Source organism: Atractosteus spatula, chromosome 23 (genome assembly GCF_055471065.1).
Source record: "Atractosteus spatula isolate fAtrSpa1 chromosome 23, fAtrSpa1.hap1, whole genome shotgun sequence".
NCBI classification, from domain to species: Eukaryota; Metazoa; Chordata; class Actinopteri; order Semionotiformes; family Lepisosteidae; genus Atractosteus; species Atractosteus spatula.
This window is the reverse complement of record NC_142728.1, coordinates 13,428,852-13,452,692: the sequence shown is the minus strand read 5'-3', so window position 1 is coordinate 13,452,692 and position 23,841 is coordinate 13,428,852. Positions and strand designations below refer to the sequence as shown.

At 43.2% G+C, this 23,841-nt stretch overlaps 1 protein-coding gene across 3 annotated transcripts in view; it reads right to left on the bottom strand.

The window, feature by feature from the left end:
* rc3h2 (ring finger and CCCH-type domains 2) overlaps positions 1 to 23,841 on the bottom strand; it is a 42,223-nt gene that overhangs the window by 4,766 nt on the left and 13,616 nt on the right. Inside the window, exons 2-19 of one of the 3 annotated variants that reach the window (XM_088940363.1) lie at positions 22,309 to 22,611; positions 21,361 to 21,478; positions 18,521 to 18,754; positions 16,778 to 16,953; positions 13,962 to 14,162; positions 13,176 to 13,308; positions 12,781 to 12,899; positions 12,025 to 12,137; positions 11,381 to 11,653; positions 10,682 to 10,887; positions 8,923 to 9,359; positions 7,146 to 7,319; positions 4,848 to 5,006; positions 3,754 to 3,967; positions 2,045 to 2,129; positions 1,506 to 1,587; positions 840 to 947; positions 282 to 421 (exon numbers count right to left, since the gene is read on the bottom strand). In XM_088940363.1, the coding sequence (XP_088796489.1) occupies positions 282 to 421; positions 840 to 947; positions 1,506 to 1,587; positions 2,045 to 2,129; positions 3,754 to 3,967; positions 4,848 to 5,006; positions 7,146 to 7,319; positions 8,923 to 9,359; positions 10,682 to 10,887; positions 11,381 to 11,653; positions 12,025 to 12,137; positions 12,781 to 12,899; positions 13,176 to 13,308; positions 13,962 to 14,162; positions 16,778 to 16,953; positions 18,521 to 18,754; positions 21,361 to 21,478; positions 22,309 to 22,539 (3,203 nt within the window). In that variant the 5' untranslated portion in view covers positions 22,540 to 22,611. The remainder of the gene's footprint in view (positions 1 to 281; positions 422 to 839; positions 948 to 1,505; positions 1,588 to 2,044; positions 2,130 to 3,753; positions 3,968 to 4,847; positions 5,007 to 7,145; positions 7,320 to 8,922; positions 9,360 to 10,681; positions 10,888 to 11,380; positions 11,654 to 12,024; positions 12,138 to 12,780; positions 12,900 to 13,175; positions 13,309 to 13,961; positions 14,163 to 16,777; positions 16,954 to 18,520; positions 18,755 to 21,360; positions 21,479 to 22,308; positions 22,612 to 23,841) is intronic. The other 2 variants (XM_088940364.1, XR_016094746.1) reach the window with 2 other exon arrangements.

Genomic DNA, 23,841 nt, shown 5'->3' with positions numbered 1-23,841 from the left:
GTAATTGCAAGAATCACTTGACGTTACAGATGGGAGTTGGTTAAGAAAGTTATAGTCAGCCAAGCAAGTCTAGGAATAATTATCTCCAATTCCAGGCATAAAAAACAATTTTGTAAAGATACGAGGCTTAAAGACACCAGCAGTGAACATGGCTATCACTTTTCTCTCACTCTCCCCCCTCTGTCTGCAGCGTAAAAACATTAATGAAGAATGTTACATTTCCCCCTTAAAGACATCTCAATTTATTTTTTTAAATTGAAAATACCCAAAATCTGTCTTACTTGAAAGCAATCTTTTTCAGGAGATGACTTCCCATCACGATTTTGTCTTGCTGCTTAATTTGGTGTCCATTACCAGCAGCAGAGCCGTTGGAAACGTGGTTGTTGTGAGAATTAATCCGAAGCTGGCAATCGAGAGCATCCTGCATTATTAATGAGAATAACAGAATTCTAGACAAAGGCTGCTAAAATATTGAAACCGAGAGGTTGGCATCAACGCATTTTCACGCAGTTTTTATAAGAATCGTTTAAAAGATTTTCTCAAATGAAGAATCACATCTCCTCGAACTCGATTTCATTTTCCTTGTTCCACAGAGTGACAGAATAAAGGATGTGAACGACAGATTTGATGAGAATGCAATTATCAGCAACAGATATCCTGCTCTTAAAATGAAATAAGTAGAATTCTGTTTGAGATGCGCAAAGAAAAAAAAAAGAAGGTTTTAAAAAAACCTGACAGGGTACTGGGACTGCTCTGCAGTTATTCTTTTATTTGCATCCTTATTAACTCAGAATGAGCACAAAAAATTGAATGCTGGCAGTGCAACGGATCGGGCTAACCTCTAGTTTGTCATCCTGGCCGTCTGCTTCGTCGGCATCTAGAGCAGAAAGTTCAAGTTCAATGTCTCTCTCTGGCTCGTCGTCCACCAGATCTTCAGCAAAATCAGACTGTCAAACAGGGGAGAGGGAAAGGATGGCCAATATGTCACTTTTTTTGCCACAATTGAAAAACACTGGCTGCATCTCGGGAAGCATAACATTTAAACAGCTCTCAAGGCACACAAGCTTTAATGACTCTCACAGGATCGTCATGGCTCACAGCAAGCAATGTCTTTACAAGCTTTCCACACGGCAGTAACTACATCTTCGGCCATTATACTAAACAGTGCCATTAAGTTCCTTTGACATTGACTGTTCTTTAAATCCACACTCCTCAGGGACAATTTACACCGTTCCAAAGCAAAATGCATCACATTTCTACAAAACAAGAGAAGCTTTCATTTTTCTGTCCTTGGAAATCTGCAATGGAAGCAGCACTCACGTCTTTTACAAAAGAAACTATAGATACAAAATGGGAAATGCAGAGCTTGAAGAGGCTACTTATGAAAGGTGTTTATGTTGACACACAGGTCATAGCTACTAGACCAAAAAATGCAAAAAAAGAATACTGATTTCTCTGTAGATTTCTCTGTGAAAGAACACATGGCAAAAATGTCATGTTCTCACCTGCTGCAGGTCTGTGCTTAAGGTATCTCCAGTGGTGGAAGACTTTCGCTGGGCTTTCAGATCTGAGACTCCCAGCTGATCACTACAAAGGCACGACGGTAGAGTTACAGACGTGAAAACATCGGACTTTTTCTTACAACAAGCATTTATATATGCATAACCGACAGACAAGGGCTTAAGCCTAGCACGGCTGTTGAAAGCATGAGAAGCTTCTTAACCAAGAAGTAAGAAGATCTGAATTTGGTATCAGAATGGGTGAACAAAGCCAGCGAGTTGTGAAAGTCTACAGAACAGGCTACCAAAGGCTGGCATTGTGTGGCATAACCAAAACATGCAAATTAGAGGTGTAATTGACAGAATCACATAATAATGTACTAAGGAAGGTCTTATTTTAAGAATATGTTGTAAAACAGGCAAATGCTGTTTAAACAGTTGGAATATTGCAGTACTACGTCTGAAACAATGCATCAAAGCTCGGCTCCATAATCCATATTTAACAACGATTACATTTTTAAAAAACAAAAGATCTCACACTATACCTTTCCAGAAAACTGGAATGGTTTGAGGAGTCTGACCCACATGAGCTCCATCTAGAATCACTGTGGTTAATGTAAGGACCATAGTCTAGAGAGGAAAGGAAATTCACTTTCAGCACTATGTATACTTGCAATGTGACTTGACTGAAATGGAACGCAAAAGACATTCAGAAACTGCAGCCCTTTATGAGCAGGCACAAGAAAATCTTCCACCTGACAATGTAATGTCCAACAAAAATGAAAAGCAGATATCAGTAAGCCTAAAAGTGAAGTGTATATTCACACTTCAGCCCTGCTGCAAGCAAAGAGGATTCTGCATTTATCATTGTCTACAGTACGTGTTCAGTTTGCATCTTGTGTAAAAATGCAATTGAAAACTTTTTTTATAAGAATAAAATATTTCTGTCCAACTGAACCTGCAAGTATAAAATGTTTATTGCAAAAATTACATTAATTTCTAAATACAATAAAGATGCTTTTCATTCAGAGCTATATAACAATGACCCTGTGAAATGTACGGTAAATACAGATAATGAATTATCTGTGAGGAGTTTCTTTGAGGTCTGTTTAGCCAGTATTCTACACTTAGTAGTGAAACCTCTTCTCTTACTGTTAGGAAATGTTCATCAGATCTTCTTTGTGTAAACGGACATTTTGTACACCTTAGCTCTAAGGTTCTCCCATGTTTATTTTAAACTGACATCTCCATTCTCCTATTTTCTTAAATATACAGTGATCCCTTGCCACCTTCAAAAGTTACGTTCCCGAAAACCCTTGCAGCAGGTAAAGACATGGTTGGTAAACTTAAGACCTTATGGAAAAAACTGGATTAGGGGAACTAAAAACAGTATTCAACCTATTAAAATCCTATAATAAAGTAAAACAATAACATCAGAGTAAATCAAATCAAAATATATTTTGGAAATAACACTGTATAGTTTTAAAAGAGCTTCTGGGCTAATTGTTACGATAATGCTCATGTACATTGGGTCATGTGCCCTTAAGCCTCTCTGTTCCACTTCTAAACTTCCTCACTTTTCTTTCTTGTATAAAATGATAAATTCTTCTACACCAGACAGCTGCCCAACAGCACTATTATTTAGTCCTCACAACATATTAAGCACTTCCAAGTTTTTCTTCTAACCTCATCATGGATCTAGACTGCTTTAAAGCCGTTTGAATTGATTATTTAACTCATTTATCCTATCGCGTTTATCGCGACCATCAGAGTCCAATGCAATAACGTACACTAATGTGCCTCGAGCACTTTGAGAATGTGAGAGAAGTTGCAGACACACCCAGAGCCAGCACGCACTGCAGCTCAGAGATGCTTCTTTCACTTGTGGATGCTCAAAACCACGCAAGGTAAATTGACTTATAGCAAGGGATTACTGTACTTATTCTATATTCTCTTAAATACACCAAATTCAAATGGCAAATCTAAAGGAGTATACTGATAACAGACAAGTTAATAAAATTAAAATCACATTAGAAATAAACTACCTTTAATCATCTTCATTAGCTTGTCCCCTGATACTTAAAATTACCATGTCCCTTTGTAGCCTCATAATTAAAATGACTACACTGTTTTCACACGGCTTTTATGCACTGCTTGGTATAACTTTACAGGCACAACATCTGCAGGACAGAAAACAGTGGGAAATACACTAGAACACTTCACGAGCTTTACACTAACATAGTTTTCTACTCACCTCGGAAATTGATAGGCTTAGTGGTACTTCCTTGGGAAGCAGTGGCCTGGATGGGGTCAGTGGTGTGGTAGCCAGTCCGGGAAGACCTGGAAATTGCACCCCACTTGGAGATTATGGGGCCTTCTCCAAATGGGATAATAGGATCCTCGTCCTTCAGTCTTCTGTGAGGCTCAAACAGGTGCATTCGCCTTTTTATGCTAACGCTGTCGTGATCCTGTGAAATGTCACAAAGTACATCTTTTTTTACATGCTGGACACTTTGTTGTTGTGGCACTTTGATGTATTCAGCTCATAGGGGATAGGAGTGGCCTGGATTCCTGCTATAAGGTATTAAAAAGCAGGATAAAAGGGCAGGAAAAGACAAAGCAGTTAACTATATAAGCATGGCCTTAGAGAACATGGTTCAGAGACTTTTTTTTCCTGTTTGCATAAAAATCGAGAACTTTTCATGAACAGCATAATTGCACTAAATCAGATGCCACCATATTTTTGGTAATTCTTGAACACAACTGGACGAATAATTCATTGTACAATGATATGACATGATGACAGTTTCCCCCCTGTACTACACAGTACTGCACTTTTTGGGGAAATTCTATATGCTTATGCTACATGTCCTATTTGATTCTCCTGCACAAAGATCAAGTGAATAACAGGTCAGCCTAATCATCAGCTCCTGTAGATAAGGGAGTGCCAAAAGCAAACAAATGTATCCCCTTTCAAACACATACAAAGCAGACTAGTTTTATGTAAAACAAATCCTGATTTTGTAAAGCAAAGCAGTATTACAACACAAGTTTTGGTCTTTTTCAGTTAGGAGGACACGAGTTCACCGATTTCTGCAGAAGGTAGTTAAAGAAAAGAGTTAAGTGAATCCAATTGTTAGAATCGGCATAACAGACTACAGAGAAGGGAATAGCATTCATCCCAACAGGCTGTTATTGCTAACTATAAGACTTTATTTTTTAATATTTTACCAGGCAAGTCAATCGAAAGCAAATGTTTTATTTACAGTGATGACTTTAGACAGTTAAACATCGGAGATTTTTGGGAACCCCACACTGCTCCACGTAAAGTATCCAGGACAGACTTACCATTAATTCCACACTGGAATTGGCCATTACATCCTTTGGTTCAGAGTCAATTACATTAATGCAAGTGCTGATGGTGCCACAGGACCAGGGAGAGTAGTGGGAAGGAGGATCTTCACCCTTGTACTTGGAACTCACATAATCGCCTGAATTGTCTGAAAACTTGAGAGAAGGAAGAAACTACTCAGTGCATTTCATCTTAACGTCTTCCCTGCCTTTTTCTTACACAGTTTTGGAACCTGTTGGCCCACATGTGTTCTTATCCCCTGCTCTTTTCCACAAGTTCAAGTTTTCCACTGTGGACACCAGTACTGCAGGACAGCGCCAGAAACGCTCAACGATACAGATCTGTAGGATGATGTGCCATGTTCCAGCTAGTTTGGCCTTTTCTTTTTCGAAAACAGCAACACCAATCTGAGCTCTCAGCACTGCCAAGAAGATCTGTTGCCCAGCAACTGTCACAGCTTAAAATTGCATTGGAAAAATACCCTTAGGAGAAATTTGCTCAAATTGAACACCACATAACTACAACGAGAAATGCAAAGAAACACTGGACTTGCTCACAGGTCTTCTGTACTTCCTAAATTTAGTGTGATCAAAAGGCTAGGTCACAAACGAGAGACAGCCATCTCATGTTTTTATTATTGCAAGAAGAATGGCACACAATGCAAGATTTGCTCAAAGACCAGAACAATACGTTTTGAGCCCAAACAAAACTGAAAGATTGAGTTTCAGCAAGGTTATTACGAAGCTGAAAACGGAAGGAAAAAAAAACCTCAAACCGAAATGGGCAGGAGAAACTAGGAGAATAATGTCCGCTGGGGAAAAAAAAGATATGAAGGATAGATATTATGTTACAAATAAAGTGAATGAAAGGGAGGAAGTGACTGAAGGTTTACAAACAGGTTATGTACACGATTCACACTGTCGCCAAGTACACTGTACATGCACAGCACTTATTACAGAGCAATATGGTAACGGGCTCTAAATCTTATTAAGTAAGTTTTTACATATGAATCATAGGTAAGATTTCAGACAGCTGTCATAAAAAACCCTGAAACAAGTAAAGCATGCTGATTCATAATAAGGGGTGGACATGGGATTTTTCAAGCAACTTCACATTTCCTCCACACATACTGTTATTCATACCTAAAAGGTATGACTTCAAATTCTTTGACCTTTAAAGAGGTGAATTATTCAATTTACAGTGCACTTGTGTTTTATGCAAAATCTTTTTATGCAAATCCGTGTCTAGGCGGTCGCTCGGCTATGAAACAATAACTGAAAAAAAAAAATCAAATAATACTGGAAATTCAAATTTCGGCAAATTCAAATCTGGCCCAACATGCACCTGAGCTAAGCATGGGGAACTAGTTCCGGAGCCTATAGCACGTCAGTGCTTTCTTTATCGGGCGGCATCGCCTCCAATACGGCTCGTAGGCCAAAAACAAGTACGAAGGGGAAAAGCAAATAAAAGTGTCTGATTTGGCATTAAAATTTTTTGGGGAGATTTTGAACACGTTAAGGGTTGGGATGACGGTGATCAGTTTGGCACATATATATGGCAAGAATGAATCTTGGATTTGTGCAATTAGGGACAGAGAGAAGGGTATTCATGACAGCTGTGCGTCTGCTGTGTTCCCTGCATTTTATCATTAAATTTTATTTGACATATTTTGTATACCGTACAGTACTGTATTTGCTGTATTACGGTTTTCATAATTCTTTAAAAAAACATGCACATACTAATACACTTCGAATTGATTTTACTTGTTTAAGGGAGAGGAAATACAAAGGTCTAAGGGGAGTGGTTTTGATCAGAAGCGATTTTTGGCAGACATGCTATACCTAACTGCCACGTCAAACATGAGTTTACTGTAAAGTACACTGTGCATAGATGTAACCAGGCTCCTTGAGGTCCGTTCTTAGTGTTGCTTTGTTTTTGTAATTGCAGCTTTCGAAAGAGTTTCAAAGGAGCTTCAAAATCAAGCTGAACATTTTTTCCACTTTTTAAGCGCGGACTTATGAAGTCAGGATTTTTGCAAAGGCGGCTTTGGCCAGCACTGGAAATGCCAGCTGGGGAACTTTCCTCAAAGACCCTAGCGCTGGGGAAGCTGATGACATACCAGTCGCAGACTGAAACTGCCAGTGAGGCATGAGAACAGGTTTACCGGCTCGAATCAGATTGGATGAATCACCAGCAGCAGCAGCAGCAGCAGCAGCAGGTGCGCACACACACTCAAACACCCTGGTCCCCCACAAGCCCACAAGCGAGGACCCCCAGAACCCCCGCAGGCCTACCTCAGTGCTGAAATCGACGGTGAAGAGAGGGGAGGAGGGGGAGGGGGACTGCGTGGCGGGCGGCAGGGCAGGGGACACCAGCGGAGGGGGCTTCTGGCTGTGGTAGTGAGCCCACTGCTCCGGCTTCCTTCTGAACAGCTCCTCGTAGCCGACCTGCATTCGGCTGTATGAGTCCTGCAGCACAACAAGCAACACCCTTGTGAAAACAAGTATGGGGGGGGGGGGGGGGGGTTAAGGGATTCTCTAAAATTGCACGTGAAAAAGTCGGGCTGAGGGACGTGCCTGATGAGGAAAGATAAGAAGCTTAGGAAGTGCATTTGAAAAAATAAACTATTTTATATATTTACAGTACACTTTTTTTTTTTAGTTCCACAGTGTTTTGTTCATGACAGTACTCTTTCACGAATTCCTGCTGGAATTCCACTGTTTAATGACACTGCAGCTGTAGAATTTTCTCGTTGAATGAACACATTTCGACCCACATTTAACATTTCATTTACGAGAAACCCGCACGAATTGTAAATCTCGCATAATTTAAACCTATTTTTCTTATTTAAAATAATGGTAAATGCTATAGTTGCGTTCCCCGCGCGTACGTTTGACCCTGCTTACACCCTATAGACACGAATGATGGGACATGCCATAGACTAAATACCTTCAGTACATCAACTTGTTACATGTCTGTGTAAACTGTTTTTATTATATACATGTACACATACAAATACGTACAATATTAGTAAACATCAGTTATGTTTACTGTAAAGGGAATTTGAGAGAGAGGGAGAGAAAACAATTCTCAACCACAGCATCACTGTGTACCAGCATTCCCGATGCGCCAACATGACACCTGTGTCATGAGCGTCAGGTGGCCAACAGCGTAACTATGCAGTGCGCGTCATTTTGACTCGCACTACGTAATTTAAACAAAGATATACTTAAGGGTAGATGGCGTAATTTAAAAAAACACGTATTTCAAACTCGCGTGACACGCGAACCCACTGTACTTAAGAAAACTGGCATACTACAGCCATGCAATCTACTTCAAGGAGGACATGACCCAATAATTGCTTACACTTATAAAGCGCTTTTCTGGACACTCCACTCAAAGCGCTTTACAGGTAATGGGGATCCCCTCCACCCACCACCAATGTGCAGCCCCACCTGGATGATGCGACGGCAGCCATAGTGCGCCAGAACGCTCACCACACATCAGCTATCAGTGGGGAGGAGAGCAGAGTAATGAAGCCAATTCATAGATGGGGATTATTTAGGAGGCCATGATTGGTAAGGGCCAACGGGAAATTTGGCCAGGCCAGGAAATTTGGCCTGGGTTACACCCCTACTCTTTACGAGAAACAACCTGAGAATTTTAATGACCACAGAGTCAGGACCTCGGTTTTACATCTCATCCGAAGGACGGCGCCTGTTTACAGTATAGTGTCCCCATCACTATACTGGGGCATCAGGACCCACACAGACCGCAGGGTGAGCACCCCCTGCTGGCCCCACTAACACCTCTTCCAGCAGCAACCTTAGATTTTCCCAGGAGGTCTCCCATCCAGGTACTGACCAGGCTCACACCTGCCGAGCTTCAGTGGGGCTGCCAGTTGTGAGTTGCAGGGTGATATGGCTGCTGGCTATTGGACGACATTCTCTCTGGGGGGGGGGGGAACACATTGGTTTTCTGGGACTGAAAGCTGGGACCTGTTCACGCAAGCTGGTTCCAACAGTGCCTCCTATGAATGATACTGCTGCCAGAGTATTGACCCCCGCTTACCCTCTGCAGTGGTGCTGCTCTCTGCTCGCTGGGCACAGAATAGTAGCCGTCCAGGGAATTGTACCTCTCTCGCAGCGGAGGCTGATAGACGGACGAATGCATAACATCCATGGGAGGCAAAGAGTTGCTTCGCACGTCATCCCGGTGGTACATCTGCGGCCTCCACATGCGCCGGCTGTCGTACACTGGGGCGTACATCCCAGAGTGCACTGGGGGCACGGGGCCGTACTGCTGGGGGGGCGGCGGGGGCGGCGGCGGCGGCGGCGGGGGGTAGGCGGAGGAGCCGACGCGCTCCCGGCCGGGGAAGGACGAGTACTGGTCCGGGTAGGGCACGGACGGGGGAGGCAGGGAGCCCTCGGGCACGTTGCTGGAGCGGACAAAGCGCGTGCCACACTGCCCCGGCTGTAAACTGGCAGGGGGGGGCGTGTAGTAGTTGTCTGGGAAAGGAAGGAAGGAAGACAAGAGGAGTCTCAAAACGGGAATCCTGCTCTGCGTGGTAAATCTCCCAAGATGTACGAGAGCTTTTAAGCATCTCCTGACATTGTGAATCGTTTTGAGAGAAACGATCCTATTCCTTTGTGGCAAAATTGGAAATGAATGCAGACACTGTATTAAAATATACTGTGGTGACCACAGCACAACCCGTCTCATGCCCAAAACTCACCTACCAGCCCTCAGAATTAGAAAAAATATAAGGCTTTAAAAATGTGTGTGGTTTCAGTGGACATATGCATGCCTGTTGAACATATGAACATCTTTAGCCCCCAAATAAACTCCATCATTGTTTATAAATATACAGTTTTCAACCTGCTACAGACCTGTTGTGACCAGGCAAAACAGATCATTCTGATATTTAAAACACCGTGAACGGTACTTCCAGTTCTAGCTTGGCTTCATGGAGATTAAAGGTACCACAGGCAGACTGTCCCTCTAATTAGTCGGCATATTGACAGCAGCAAATGTACGCCCTGATCTCATACTGCAGAGAACTCGGGAGGGCCTGGCGAGGGCCTGACTACAGGATTTTTAGTTCAAAAGCGACTGCAGTGCTTACAGGAAAATTAAAATATAAAACCCCTCAATGTTCAGAAATGCCTTTTACAGCTTCTAAAAAAAACAACAAAAAAAGCCTGTAATAATGAATACTAAAAAGGGCACGTTCTGCATTCTATACCAAACAGATTCCTAGCATGCCTTGTCATGAAGGTGCAATTGTTGTGTCTGACTGTGTGCGTTTCCTCATTATAGCCCAAAGCAGAGGGCACGGACAGCACAGTCTGATTTTAGCCATCTCTTCCTCTGCCAAATAAACTACTTATGTACAAGTTGTAATCCTTGTCTACATCTACTACGTTCAACCTTCACTTTCATCATCATCTTATCTTGCCAAGTAAAAACACGTCTGGGCTACAAATTCATAACGAATGTCATCGTAGCACCGGGCGACACCGTAAGTAAATCTTTAAAGATTCTGATTACTATTATTAACATTTAAAGTCAAGACTCCGTAGTTTGCCGAACAGATCAACTCAATGCACGTTTCCTGTTATCTTTGGTTCACTACCTGTGCCCTGGTTGTTAGCAGTACAGGGTGAGAGAAAGATACAAATATGGACGCCACATTCTAGTGTTTCTTTTCAAACATCATATTGTATAACCGTGTAGTAAAATACTTATAGATGAAGGCCTCCATACTACTTGTTTTTCTTATGGTCAGCATTCTAAGGAATGTCAAACTGGGATTTTCTGCCTCACTTACTGCTTTGTTGGTATGACGAAACGTCGTAAGGTGTCCTGTGGTCCTGGTAATAAACATCGGCTTGCTGGGAAGGGTAAAGGGAAACTCTTGGAACAAACTGTCCAGGCTTAGAATGTACTGAACTGCTATCAGCTCCGGCACTGGGAGGAATAGCTGAGGTAGCTGAGGCGTGGTTGACAGGCGTCTTGGGGGGTGAACTCGTTTTCCTGGAACGGAAAAGCCAGCGCAGTTAAAACTTTTAAAGACGCAGGGGAATCCAACCACAATTTAATTCACACCTGCCCATGAACTTGTAAAAGTATGCACCGAGATTCAGCACACGAGCAAAGAACAAGCTCGTTTTCCCTAAATATCCTTGTTAGGTTCCGTCAAAGAGTGTTGCATGTTAGGGCTTCCCGAGAGAACAGTCCTGGATGTTTCAGGTTAATAAATTCCCGTTACTACATTACCGTTATAGAAATTACTTTTATTAATAAATTGACTGTTATCAGAATAACAGCATAAACTACTGTTCTGGATGCTCAGGAACTGTTAATCAAATAATAACACCTTAGATAAGAAGCAAAGCATTTTTAAAAGCTTGATGTGAATGGCCGAGATGGGGGGTGGGGTGGGGGGGGGAAGCCTGTCTGATCTGTCCAGGAGTTTTCCAGTGCCAACGTCAGGCAGGCACAAACGCAGTTTATCTGCGAGACGTACGGTTCGGTGGGCGAGGTGGAGAGGGCACCCAAGCTGCTGGATCCGCTCCTGGCCAGTTTCTTCAGATCTTCCAGGCAGGCGTCACCCCCCCGGGGAATGAGCTTGGGGGCCGTGCTGTCTGCCAGGCTCAAGACCGCGCTGCAGGGGGCCCCTTTCTCCATGCCCTCCGCCAGCCCTGAGCCCCCGGTGCTGCCCGCCGTCTTGCCGAGCACGGTCTGAGGCAGGGGGTACGGTCTCACAGTGCCACTGATCTTCTTATTCCTCATGCGGTATCTGGAGGACAAGGGGTGAATCAGGGCCCGATGGTCCCAAAGGAAAGGCGAACCACATCAAAGAGTCCAAATGAAAACAAAACGTGCCTTTGCTTGAATATATTTACAGGAGACGCTGCAGCAGATGATATAGGATCACTGAGATTTCGTGGTATGCAGCATTTGTATTTCGCTACTGACATGACAAATGCGTATAAGTGACATTTTTTTTCAGGTGCGACAGGCTGATTCGGACATTTCAATGGTCATTTTGCATTTGCAAAAACCGCAACAGAAGGAATTTCTAAAGCTTATTTTGTCAAGTCTAAGATGTGAATATATCGACGTGCAGCGATAACCACAGATGACACGGCTGGGAAACTTTATACCCACTTTTCAAGCTCCTCCTGTGAATGAGCGAATGTACAGTTGGATCCCCGTGGGCAGCCTCCCTGTTGTCTTAAGTCCCGACACATACTGGTTTTATATTTGCTGTTTGGCTGTGGCTTGAAATTTAATGAAATATAGATTAGACAAGGAAATGTTCTGAAGATACCAAAAATGTAAGTGAAAGGTACAATTAGGACGGAGGGTCTCCAAACCTGCTCCTAGAGAGCCACATCCTGTAGTTTTAATAAGCAGCTTTAAAAAGTGGTTGTAAGTAGAGATCCATGCCTGTTACTCCTAATTGGCCAATTAAGTTATTCACAGATCAGTTGGAATAAAAAAGCAGAATATGACTTTCATTTAACCTGAGCTCTTAATGGCCTAATTGATCTATTTAACACCAATGTCTTCAGTGCTGGAAATCTAACAAAACCTGTAAGACTTGTTGAAATTAAGCCCTTTTCTTCTGAAATTGTGCATACCCAAGTAAAGCATTTACAATCCCCCGCCCTCTTTCTCATACACCCACACCTTCAAAAGAAATGTAAATGACAAACACTTTCTACACAACACTGGACAAATCCCCAGGCAATTAGGGTACTAAATCTTCACAACTTTCCTGTAACTTCAATTAAGTTACACAGCACAACAATAATACTGCAACGTGATTAAGAAATAAAAAATGAAGCACTGGTGTAATTCCAGCATATACTGTTAGCAAAATTAGCAAGAGAGGGCAGCTGTTAACAAGAGGCTTCATACCTGTGGCGTTTCGTGCCCTTTTTTACTGAAGTTCTGGATGAAGTCCACCAGTCCATGCACCACAATCTTCACAGCCAGCATCACGTTTTCTAGCTGATCCCAGGTAGGGGGTGCAGCATCTACAGATCAAACCACACAGACGAAGGACATGAAACAGCCAGCAGGACCTCTGATGAAAGTGAGCCCAGGTTGTGATGACCAAAGACAAATCAGCTGTGCCTATTAACTAACTGACTGACTGTACCTGTGGCCTGGGTGGTCTTATAATTGTTACATTTAGGTACATGGTCATCTGAATATGTAAATGAATTCGTTTTGGAACCTTTTTTGCAATTGCAATTCAGAACACCTTAACTGTTGTCCTCAATTACCAGTCAAAACATAACATCAGTTACCTGGATTGTGGTCGATATTTGCTAGAAGTTCCAGGTGTGGCCTCAAACAGTTCAGGTTTGCTGGGTCTCCTGTTCGCTGCAGAACTATCGTCAGCTCTTGAACACTCTTTGCAAAGGATTCTGGGGACTGGAGCTTCATGGAAATACAAATCAAAGCACCTTACAGTTTAAAGTTTCTTCCCAAAAGTTTTTGAAGTTTTAATGTTAATTCTTCGTATGTAAAGGCTCAGGTTCAGGTTATCCTAACAGACAAGCCTTGTATACCCAATAATTTGTTTTGCTTGTGCATCCTGGCAGTTGATGAAACAGATGAGTGAAGTTCAATTGTTGTGTGGTTCTTTGTAATTGTAACTTAAGAATGTTATAGGTTCCCTTACACCCAAAAAGAGTATTAGAGATACTGTATTGAGTTTTCTATCGTTCCATTAAAGTGGTAAATAAATAAAAATGTCATTCTGATGTAGTTTTATCATAAAGTTGCATGTTTTGTTTTTTAATTTAAAAACAAATCCATGACAGAAATTTGTCAAGCTTGTGAATTCTCTTTAATAACAGATTATCCATGGCTAACACAACAGCTAAGTATGTCAATTATGCTACAATTTTAAATGAATCACTTTAAAAACAAAAACAGCTTGTACTGCCCTCAACATCAATAATCACATCAGAATCTGTACAGCTAAAAGAATCTTTGCCAAAAAAAAATCATGTTGCAGCAGAGAACAAGGCATAAAAAAAGATCAACCACAAGCTTATCCGGCCTTAAAGTGATGGACATTTATTTACCTTATCAATAATGGACTGCATGTGAGATTTGTGTGCCAAATCCCCATACAAGAGGGAAGACCACTGCTCGGGAGAAATGCGAAGACCTGCTTCCATGGCGATGTGAACAATCTGTGCATCATGTTCCCTGCGCAAGGCCTCGTAGGTTCGGAACTCTTCTTTCAGCTGCATCAGGGAAGAGTCTTCATCTCTCTTGGTGACCTGATGGGACAAGTGTCCGGCCTTAAGTCTTCCAAGAGCAGCAGGTTATTGTCTTGCCACTGGGCTCTTTCTTCCTGTACTGCACTGCACTGCACGGTTTTCCTGTCCCGATGAATAAGGCCTGAGGCTTGCCTCACTACATGTCATGAAATGGTAACTCAAAGGGAAGCGAGTTCCACTGTTATTCAAGCGCAGGCTACTAGATAAATGTTGCCGTCCTTTCATCTGCGGAAATGTCAATATTTCGGAAGTTCGGTTCTTGTAAGAATGAACGTGGATGCCTGAGCTCACATAGCAAGTTGTGGGCGGAGTGGTGGCTCTGTGGCTCAGGATCTGCGCCTGAGGCTGGAAGGTTGCCAGTTCGTATCCCGCGGCCGGCAGAGGAATCCTACTCCGTTGGGCCCCTGAGCAAGGCCCTTAACCCCAACTGCTCCAGGGGCGCTGTACAATGGCTGACCCTGCGCTCTGACCCCAGGCTCTCTCCCTGTCTGTGTGTCTGTGTGTCTCATGGAGAGCAAGCTGGGGTATGTGAAAAGACAAATTCCTAATGCAAGAAACTGTATAGGGTTAATAAAGTGATGTTATTATTAAGTTGGGAAACACAGATCAAGTAATAAGGATACCAAGAAAACAGGTTCTGCCTGCAAACCTGATATTTATGGTGCAACAAGGGAAACAGGTTCTACCTTATGTATATATTTAGATATTTATGATGAAACTTGATATTAACTGTACCTACCCTGTTAAAGCAGGGATACATGAAACACAAGTAACAGACCTTTAGGAAAGGCAAAAACCTGATTCATACAACTGTGAATTGTATATTGGCAAAAGTTCCAAAGGCGGAAATATTTTGACCATATTTCTCTTGCTGCTCAGATACAGAATACTTCAGATCCTAACCTGCAATGTAGCTAAATGTGTAGAAAACGTAAGTTGGATATTTCCCAATATTTCCACTGAAAAAAACAAGTTCTATCATCATGGGGAAAATAAGGAAGGCAGACAATTCACACAAAGCTGCACGTCAGGTCATTCTTAAAGCAGATTCTCCGACAAGCAAAAATGAAGCAGCCAGCATCCCGAACTAAAAAGGAAGGAGGAAGTCTGATGGTGAGAAAAGCATATTAAATCTGTTCAGTCCCCATAGGAATGTGACGTTAAACTGATGCACGTAATTGGATGGAACAAGCCTGAGCACTGTAACCTACTACAGGAAATACTTCTGAAGCGCATAAAAAAAAACAGAGCACTAGACAACAACTGTGACTTTGTTCGCAGCTGTTCAAATATAGCGCACAGAATCACTCTCAGGGCACGGTTCACATTCCTATGATGCCAGTGATGCCGCAACAAGCCAGAACAAATTGCAATTAAGACTGAAGTATGTTATTTGGGGGGGGGGAAGGAGAATTTATCAGATCGCTTCCTTTAGTTTTCATATGCAAGTTCTGCCAGACCTGAAATAATTGCCGCCCTTTCAGCCATGTGTGCCTGCATCAAACAGCCCACATCTCAAGCCCTTCAGCAAAAGCTGCAGCTTACATAATGGTGTCACAGCAGAGCTGCGTTTAGACTGCGAAGAATCTGCGTTTCAATTTAAGCAAGCTGAGACGGACAAACGTATCAGGTCTGGACGGCAGAGGCAGACGTGCCTTGCTGCTGAACTGCCGATTACGGGAAAAGGATGAAAGCAATATCTTGTAAGAGCATCTCTGTCCTGAAGAACGGCGTGAAAAAGACAACTGCTCGGGGAAATGTCTTGTGCAGATGGAAGGCAGAAACCAAACTTCTCTGCTGATCAAACGTGACCACAACTCATGACTTGATCAAAAATATTTTTTCATATTCACATTTGGCATTACAATCTAAAGTACTGACTGCATCAATGTCTTTAAAGAACTTCAATAATAATAAGTGCTTACACTTATATAGCACTTTTCCGGACACTTCACTCAACGCACTTTACAGGTAATGGGGAATCCCACTACCACCACCAGTGTGCAGCCCCACCTGGATGATGCGACGGCAGCCATAGTGCGCCAGTGCGCTCCCCACACACCAGCTATCAGTGGGGAGGAGAGCAGAGTGATGGAGCCAGTTCAGAGATGGGCATTAGGAGGCCATGACTGGTAAAGGCCAATGGGAAATTTGGCCAGGACGCCCGGGTAACACCCCTGCTCTTTTCGAGAAACGTCCTGGGATTTTTAATGACCGCAGAGAGTCAGGACCTCGGTTTTACGCCTCATCCGAAGGACGGCACCTGCTTACAGTATAGTGTCCCCTTCACTATACCGGGGCATTAGGACCCACACAGACCGCAGGGTGAGCACCCCCTACTGGTCCCACTAACACCTCTTCCAGCAGCAACCTTAGTTTTTCCCAGGGGGTCTCCCATCCAGGTACTGACCAGGCTCACATCTGCTGAGCTCCAGTGGCACTGCCAGAAGTGAGTTGCAGGCTGAGATTGCTGCTGGCCACAACTTCATAACTTCAGGAAATGGCTCAGTGGCCATTCGTTGGTATACATTTCAGCGTTTAACAGAACTCGTGATTACGTCTCACAATTCAAGTGTGAGCGAGGCAATACAGGCAACTGGAAATGGATACATTACCTTAAAGCAAGACGCCCGATACAGAAGCTGGACGACATGGCCGATGCTGGTTTTGGAAGCCTGAGGGAACCGAGCTTCTAGTTTCTGCACAACAAAGAGGACCAACACTTTCCGAGACAGAGCAGAACCATCTTCCAGGGCCAGAAGGACCAGCTTTAGGGCGTCTTCCTGCATCGCTAAAAACACATACAGCAACATCACTACTCCCTGCAGTCAAGCCAGTGCAGTGTGAACAGGAGGGGGTGACTGGGAGAACTGTCCCCACTTTAAACATCTAGGACAGGCCTTCCCAGCACAAAACCAGAAGCAAGGAAGCTCCAAATATATAGGCGATTCAGTTCAAGTCGTCAATGACAGGGCCACTAGAAGCTGTTTTATGCGTGTCCTCAGATTTTAGAAATCAAGTCAAATCAGGTGTGGAGAAACAATTCCCTCCCACTCAGAATCTGCCCTATGAGTGCTCATCATCGGACACAGGCAAAACACAACAGCTTCGTGTCATCTGTATGCAGAGTGCACCATCAATGACAGGCAGCCATGGCCCCTCCACTGCTAAGTGATTACAGGCCCAGGGATGCTCTCTCTATTGATTTGTAAATGCTGCCAACCATGACAATCCAATCCTGCACACCAACAGAAAAGTTCATTATAACAGGTAAAGCTGGAGCTTTCGACCAGGTTACGTGCAGCTGTTTATTGTGTGGGTTTCAAGAAGACAAGATTGCTGCGGGCCAGCACAGTGAAGCAACACAACAGCATGCCAATTTGTATGCACTAGAACACTGTGATCACGTCCAAGGTAATATCAGCCACTGGCCAATTCCCAGGCCTTGATGTTTAGCACTCGGTTGGAGACAGGCAACCTTCCGCTGCAGTACAAAGGACAGAGAGAATAAATCGCCTTCAGTTGCTCGGCAAACCCAATCCTCCCCAAACAGACGCACAGAGAGGAGGCGGAGGAGGCCATGCAAACAAACCCTTCGGCTATGTATTAGGAACATTCGTGCAATATCAGTTAAAGAAAACGAAAAAGACAGAAAATACATATACACAGAACAATTCTGACTGTCAAAATCTGCCAGGAAAGGGACTTGAAAGAAAAAGTGACTTGAAACTATCAGCAAGCTGGCTGGCTACAATAAGGCTCTGCAAATTTGGTCAAAACAAACCTGAGAGACCTAACAACCCGTCAAATGCTATGATCCTAGTCAATCGAGTAGGAATGGCACAGGGAAGCCAAGTATGATTGTTCAATGCCTTATTTCTAACAATTTTCCAAGACGCAAACACAGGAAATACTGCTACAGTACTCCATTTCACCAGTAATCACTTTAATCAATTAAGATGGTGTTCTCTGGGATATCTCACATGAAGCACAGATGAAGAGAAATATAACATTGAGGCGCCGCTAGATTTCATTCCACAGCACACCATGGCTCTTTGATGCCATTATCTTATTAAACCCCACTCTGCCATTCCAGTCCCGTACGGTGTAGAGCAGCATTCTTTAGCAAGAAAACGACGACAGTGAAATCTGAAGTGAAAATGGTCATATGAAGAAGAGAAAAAAACAGGCAAACTATGTGAAAGCATGTCTTTTACACTGCAGTCTCACTCATTGGCATGTTTCGTGTAACCCAGTAGACAATTAAGCTGAACCGGGCAACTACTGATCTCGCCCCCTCCCAACCCCAACCCAACCCAGGTCTTCAGCCACTCTTGGCCCCGCAGAGCAGGACTTACCGGGCCCCAGGAACTGGCACCCCCGCGCCCTGACCGCTGCCCACAGGTTGGCGGAGAGCTGCTGGGGGTTCTGGTGCTGCAGGATGAGCTCGGTGACGGTCCTCTCGCCCAGGGACCTGGCTGCACGCATGGCACGCACCCGCCCTTCCTCCTCCACCAGCTGGCAGTTCACCAGGGTCACCAGCTTCCTCTGCATGGGCCGGCTCAGCGCGCTCTGGCTCAGGCTCGCCACACCTCGGGAAGCACACGTACAACTCAGACCGCTTCAGAACATCAGCCCGGTGCAGGTGGGCACCAGGATACTGTCCTTATAGACAGAAGCACGCGTCTAGTACAGCTGTGCAAACACGCATGTGCATGTAATAATAATAATAATAATAAACTTCGTTTCATAGAGCACCTTTAAATGTGGCTTCTCAATGTGCTTTATAGAACAACAAAAAAAATACACAAGATACACACAATGACAACACACAATGAGAGGAGACAGTAGATGGGGGTACTGAATATGGTAGGAGCAAAGGGTTATAAAACAGAACCAAGCAAAAGTTTATTCAATGCTGAAAAGAGAAGAAAGGAAATGCAACGTTTCATCCTCTTTTCAGCAGGGAATAAACCTTTACTTGTTCCTTTGCAGCCTACGCATGTTGACGCAGCTGCCTACTTGAACTATAGAAGAACCACTTAAGTAAAGGCTCTTCTAAAGAAGAAGAATGTTTTGAGTCTGGATTTGAAGGAGTTTAGGGAAGGTGACTCTCTGATATCTTTGGGGATAGAGCTCTAGAGATTTGGGGCATAACAGGAGAAGGCGCTGTCACCCATAGAGACGTAGACAGGCTTGGGGGACAGATTTGTAGACCAGAATTAGAAGAGCGAAGGTTGTGAGATGGGGAGTAGGACAGTAGCTCAGATACTGAGGTGCCAACCCATGCAGAACCTTATAGGCGAGCATGAGGATTTAGAAATCGACATGAAACCTGACAGGAAGCCAGTGTATGGACTCCAGGATAGGAGTAATCACTTGCTCTAGACCTGGTCAGGATTCTGGCTGCCGAATTTTGGACATACTGGAGTTGGTTCAATGCAGATTTAGAAACCCCAGCGAGTAGAGCGTTATAGTAATCAATTCGGGAGAAGACAAAGGTGTGGATCAGCTTTTTTTAGCAATAATTAACAATAGCATAGGATGAAGTCTGGCAATATTTCTGTGATGAAAGAAAGACGTTTTGACAATCTGTTGCACATGTGGGTCGAACATTAAGCCTCAACCTAATATCACCCCCACATTTTTCAATTTAAACTGTACATATACATGCGCATTCGATACATAAAAACCTTGTATTTGGTATATACACACATTTTTGGAAGCACATTGTGCCCGTAAATCTACACTGAAAAAATATTTTTTCCCTTTTTAGGAAAAAATGTTACACTATAAAAACATTAGGGTTTAGCCACATATGTTCATTTGCTATTTTTGTTAAACTTCAGTATTCAGGTGTCTTTACTAAAACGCCTTTGGCAGTACATGCTTCTCTGACCGCATCTACAGTGCAGATCAGAGCACCAAACTGAATTAGGAGCAGCAGTGAGCTTCTTAAGTGATGTTTTCTTTGAGAAGACCGTAACCATTGTGTTTTAAATGGCTTTATTTAAAAAAAAAAAACACTGACAAGTAGTAAATTACAGGCTGCTAAATTCTACACAAAGTCTACGTTTTATTGCAATTAAACCGGGTGGTGCTTAAACGTACGTCTGGAGATGTGCCACTTTCAAGAAAGATGAAATGACTGCAGCAGGTAGATTAGGAAACAGCAATGGTAAGATAATATTGTCGTTTAAGGTCACAATTAGTTTTGGAGTTATAAAAGGTTCCCCAATCCATTAGACAGATATTGAAAACACAAACCAGCAGACTACACCTGTACTTTCACAAATAACAGGTCTGGAGAGAGATACGTTATATGAGCAAGACAACGGAAATTCACCCACTTGTACTTAGTACTCTCCTACATAAAAATGCTTCATACACATTTCCTTGAGAAATGAAGTTAAAAAAGCAAAGACATCAAGCTTTACTGATATCAATACCTCTTCTGTTACGTGATGTGTGAATAGTCTAAAAGAATACTCCTCTGTTCCCCGCAACCAACCACAGCTTTCATTACTTCTGCCACTGATGTTATCATGACGAAAACCAAAACAAATTAATCGGAGCAAAACAGGAAATGCATGCTTCCTTCAGTGCGTACTACATGGCTTCATCACGACGAAAACCCAGTCTGCTTACCGTCTCTAAAAGATGTGGAGGCTGCGTTACATTAACAGTGATGTCAAAGCTGGGACTAGAAACTGCAGTACGCTAAATGCGGTCAAATTGTTCAACGTCACAGAAAAGCTGCAATCTATTTAAAAACACGCTGGTGTAAAATCTTAGGTGATAAACCTATAAAGGAACTTGCAGAGGATTTAACAGTTAGGGCTTCTTACTTGAAATGTTCCTTACTTATTAGTGTACCAAAAGAGAAGAATATCAGACAAATGCCAAATGATTGCGTTTCTGAAAAGTGGTTCCACAGCTTCTTAGTGATGATAGACTGCAATGTGGTTAAAGAATCTGCAGCAGTCATGAACTATATCAAACTTTTTGGACATTTGCAGGAAGGTCACAAGACAATTACAGACCACATTACAGTGCTCAAGATCTTTGCTGGATGCGTTCACTGCAAGCCTTGACCAGATAAGGTTTCTTGCAGAGACCACGATCTAATCAGGACCCACAACAATAAAGAGACTTATGACAAAGACAGTATGTGGGGGGGGGGGGGCACATCACCTACCTTTTCCACCACTGATAGGTTTTAAGTAGAGAGCCAGTTCCTCCACACACTTTTTGGCAACTTCATAATGTTTGCTTTCTGCCACATTGCTCAAGCTTACTGTCTGATGGTCTGGTACCTAATTGGGGGGAAAAAAAAAATCACTATTCTGTCAACCAAGAAACCAAGATTATAAATTGGGAAAAAAAAAACAAGCCAGGGCTTTTCTCCTGGCTCCTGAAATAAAAACCCAGACTTTATAAATGTTCAAGGACCACAAAATTCGAAGTGAAATGGCAGATTTATGAAATCATCGTCATGACGTTTTTATTTGAAAGTGACCTTCTTTCGTTAAGACTGGCACCTTCTAGCACGTGAAGTGCTATTTTGCAGACTCAACACTATTCAAGATTTGGATAACTGGTTTTACAGTTCGGAGGTGGTAAACGTCAGGACCAAAATATGAGAATTGTTTGGCTGCAGTTCGGCTTGAATTTGTCATCTCAAACCGAAACATTCTTATTTTTACCAGGAATTTGTATTCAATCTTTACAAGAATGAAGCCAAGGGGAGACACAGCTGCCATGAAATGTCTGAACTATGTGCCATTTAAACTCATAGACCAGAACCTGATGTGTTTCTTGTATTGCCACAGGCGAACAGTGCAGAGTGAACCACAGCCGTTACATTACTGCTATCCTGAGGCACGATTGCCAAGGGGGCTCCTGTCCCAGTCAAAAGCTAGGACAAGCAGTTCAGGTGGGCGGCTGCGTCAGCATGCGTAGGCTGCAAAGGAACAAGTAATAGGTTTATCCCATTCTGAAAAGAGAAGAGAGAAAACACAATGTTTCGGCTGTGGAGCCTTCTTCGACGCCTTCACACCCGAAGAAGGCTCCACAGCCGAAACACCGCGTTTCTTTTCTTCTCTTTTCAGCAGGGGACAGACCTAGGACTTGCTCAAAAGCTCACCTGGGCGCCCACGAGCTGCAGCAGAGCGAAGTTGACGGGCAGGATGTCGATGTCGGTGTTGATCGCAGTCTGGTCGAAGGGGCAGGCCTTGCGGTGCAGTTTGTTGAGGCAGGTCTTGCAGACGGTGTGGGAACACCCCAGGCTGATGGGCCGGTGCACGCTCTCGTCAAACTCATTGTAGCAGATGGGGCAGGACAAGAACTCGGTCCACTGCGCCGCCTGCACAGGCATCTTCTCAGCTGCTCTCTGCGCTTGCTTCAGTGGGTTGGCATAACGCTGTCTGTTTGGCAACTACGTAGACAGCTGCAAGAGAGGGAATTCATTTTCAGGACCCACTCAGAAAACTCTGTTCTGTCTCGTAGGCGGGGGCAGGCGACTAATGACTGAAAATAGAAGAAACGCTTTTCTTTCCCCCAGAATCACACCCTATATCATAATCTGGGAGGCCGACGTGCTAGTCTATAAAAACTTCATCTATTTCATACCAACACTACAGTTTATCAGAATAGCGTTCTACCCAGTCAAGGACAGCAGGTACGCAGATTAAATCACAGCAACATTTTTTTTTTTCAAATAAGAACAAGACTGATCCATCAAAGTTAAGCTCCAGCAGCACTGATAATCTTCAGATTTACAGGAACTGGGATTTATTATATAAAATGGCAGAAGCACCGATAACTTTCTGTAGTGGCTGTTTCTGGAGATTGTTAAAGTTCACTGACACATTAATAGTCACAGAATCTGGCAGTCTTCAGCTCTGGCGGGCAGGACTGGAAAAACTCTCCCCAGTTTCTCAGAAGCAGAAGTTCAGAACACAGTGTTTCAGCTCCTGGCAACCAGACAATCCTCTGAGAACTGCTATGTGTTTCTCAGTGAACTTACAACATATAGGCCAGCTTTCCTTATTTAGAAAAACACAGCTCCTTCCTGTGGTAGACACTGTTTCACTGCATGAAAGGAAATAGTTACAACAAGGTCCTGACTCCCAGTCATAATTAGTGCCTCACTCTGTGAAAAGTAAGCAACACAAAATATATACACGCTATTAGTCTTAGAGCAGCATAAGTCTGAAAATTAATGAACGCAAAATAAGTGCTAAATACACAGCTATCGACTTTTGCTCTAAAAATATTTGTTTTTGTAGAACTGGCCAAGAACTCCAGTAGTTAGCATAAAGGAAATGGTGTACTACCTCCAAAAAAAGATATGTTTGCAAAAGCCAGAAAAATCTGGAGACAGCAACCTCCTGGCTGTACAGCACAACTCTCTATAAAACCTGGATGCATTTTGTACACAGATCACTACTCGTGCTTTTCCTTAATTGTCTTACGTACCATTTTCCATCATTTCAGCACATGCAGTATGCTTGCTCATCACTACCCTTACTGTAAAGAAGCGCAAGGTAACCAGGTGTACCAGGAGACAACTGGGAATGAAGAATGTAAATGTTTTTAAGAAGAACAACTGGATGCCATTCCTGTAAGAGAAAGGGCACTCTCAACACCAAGAAAGATCCTAAAGCCTAGTTCCGTT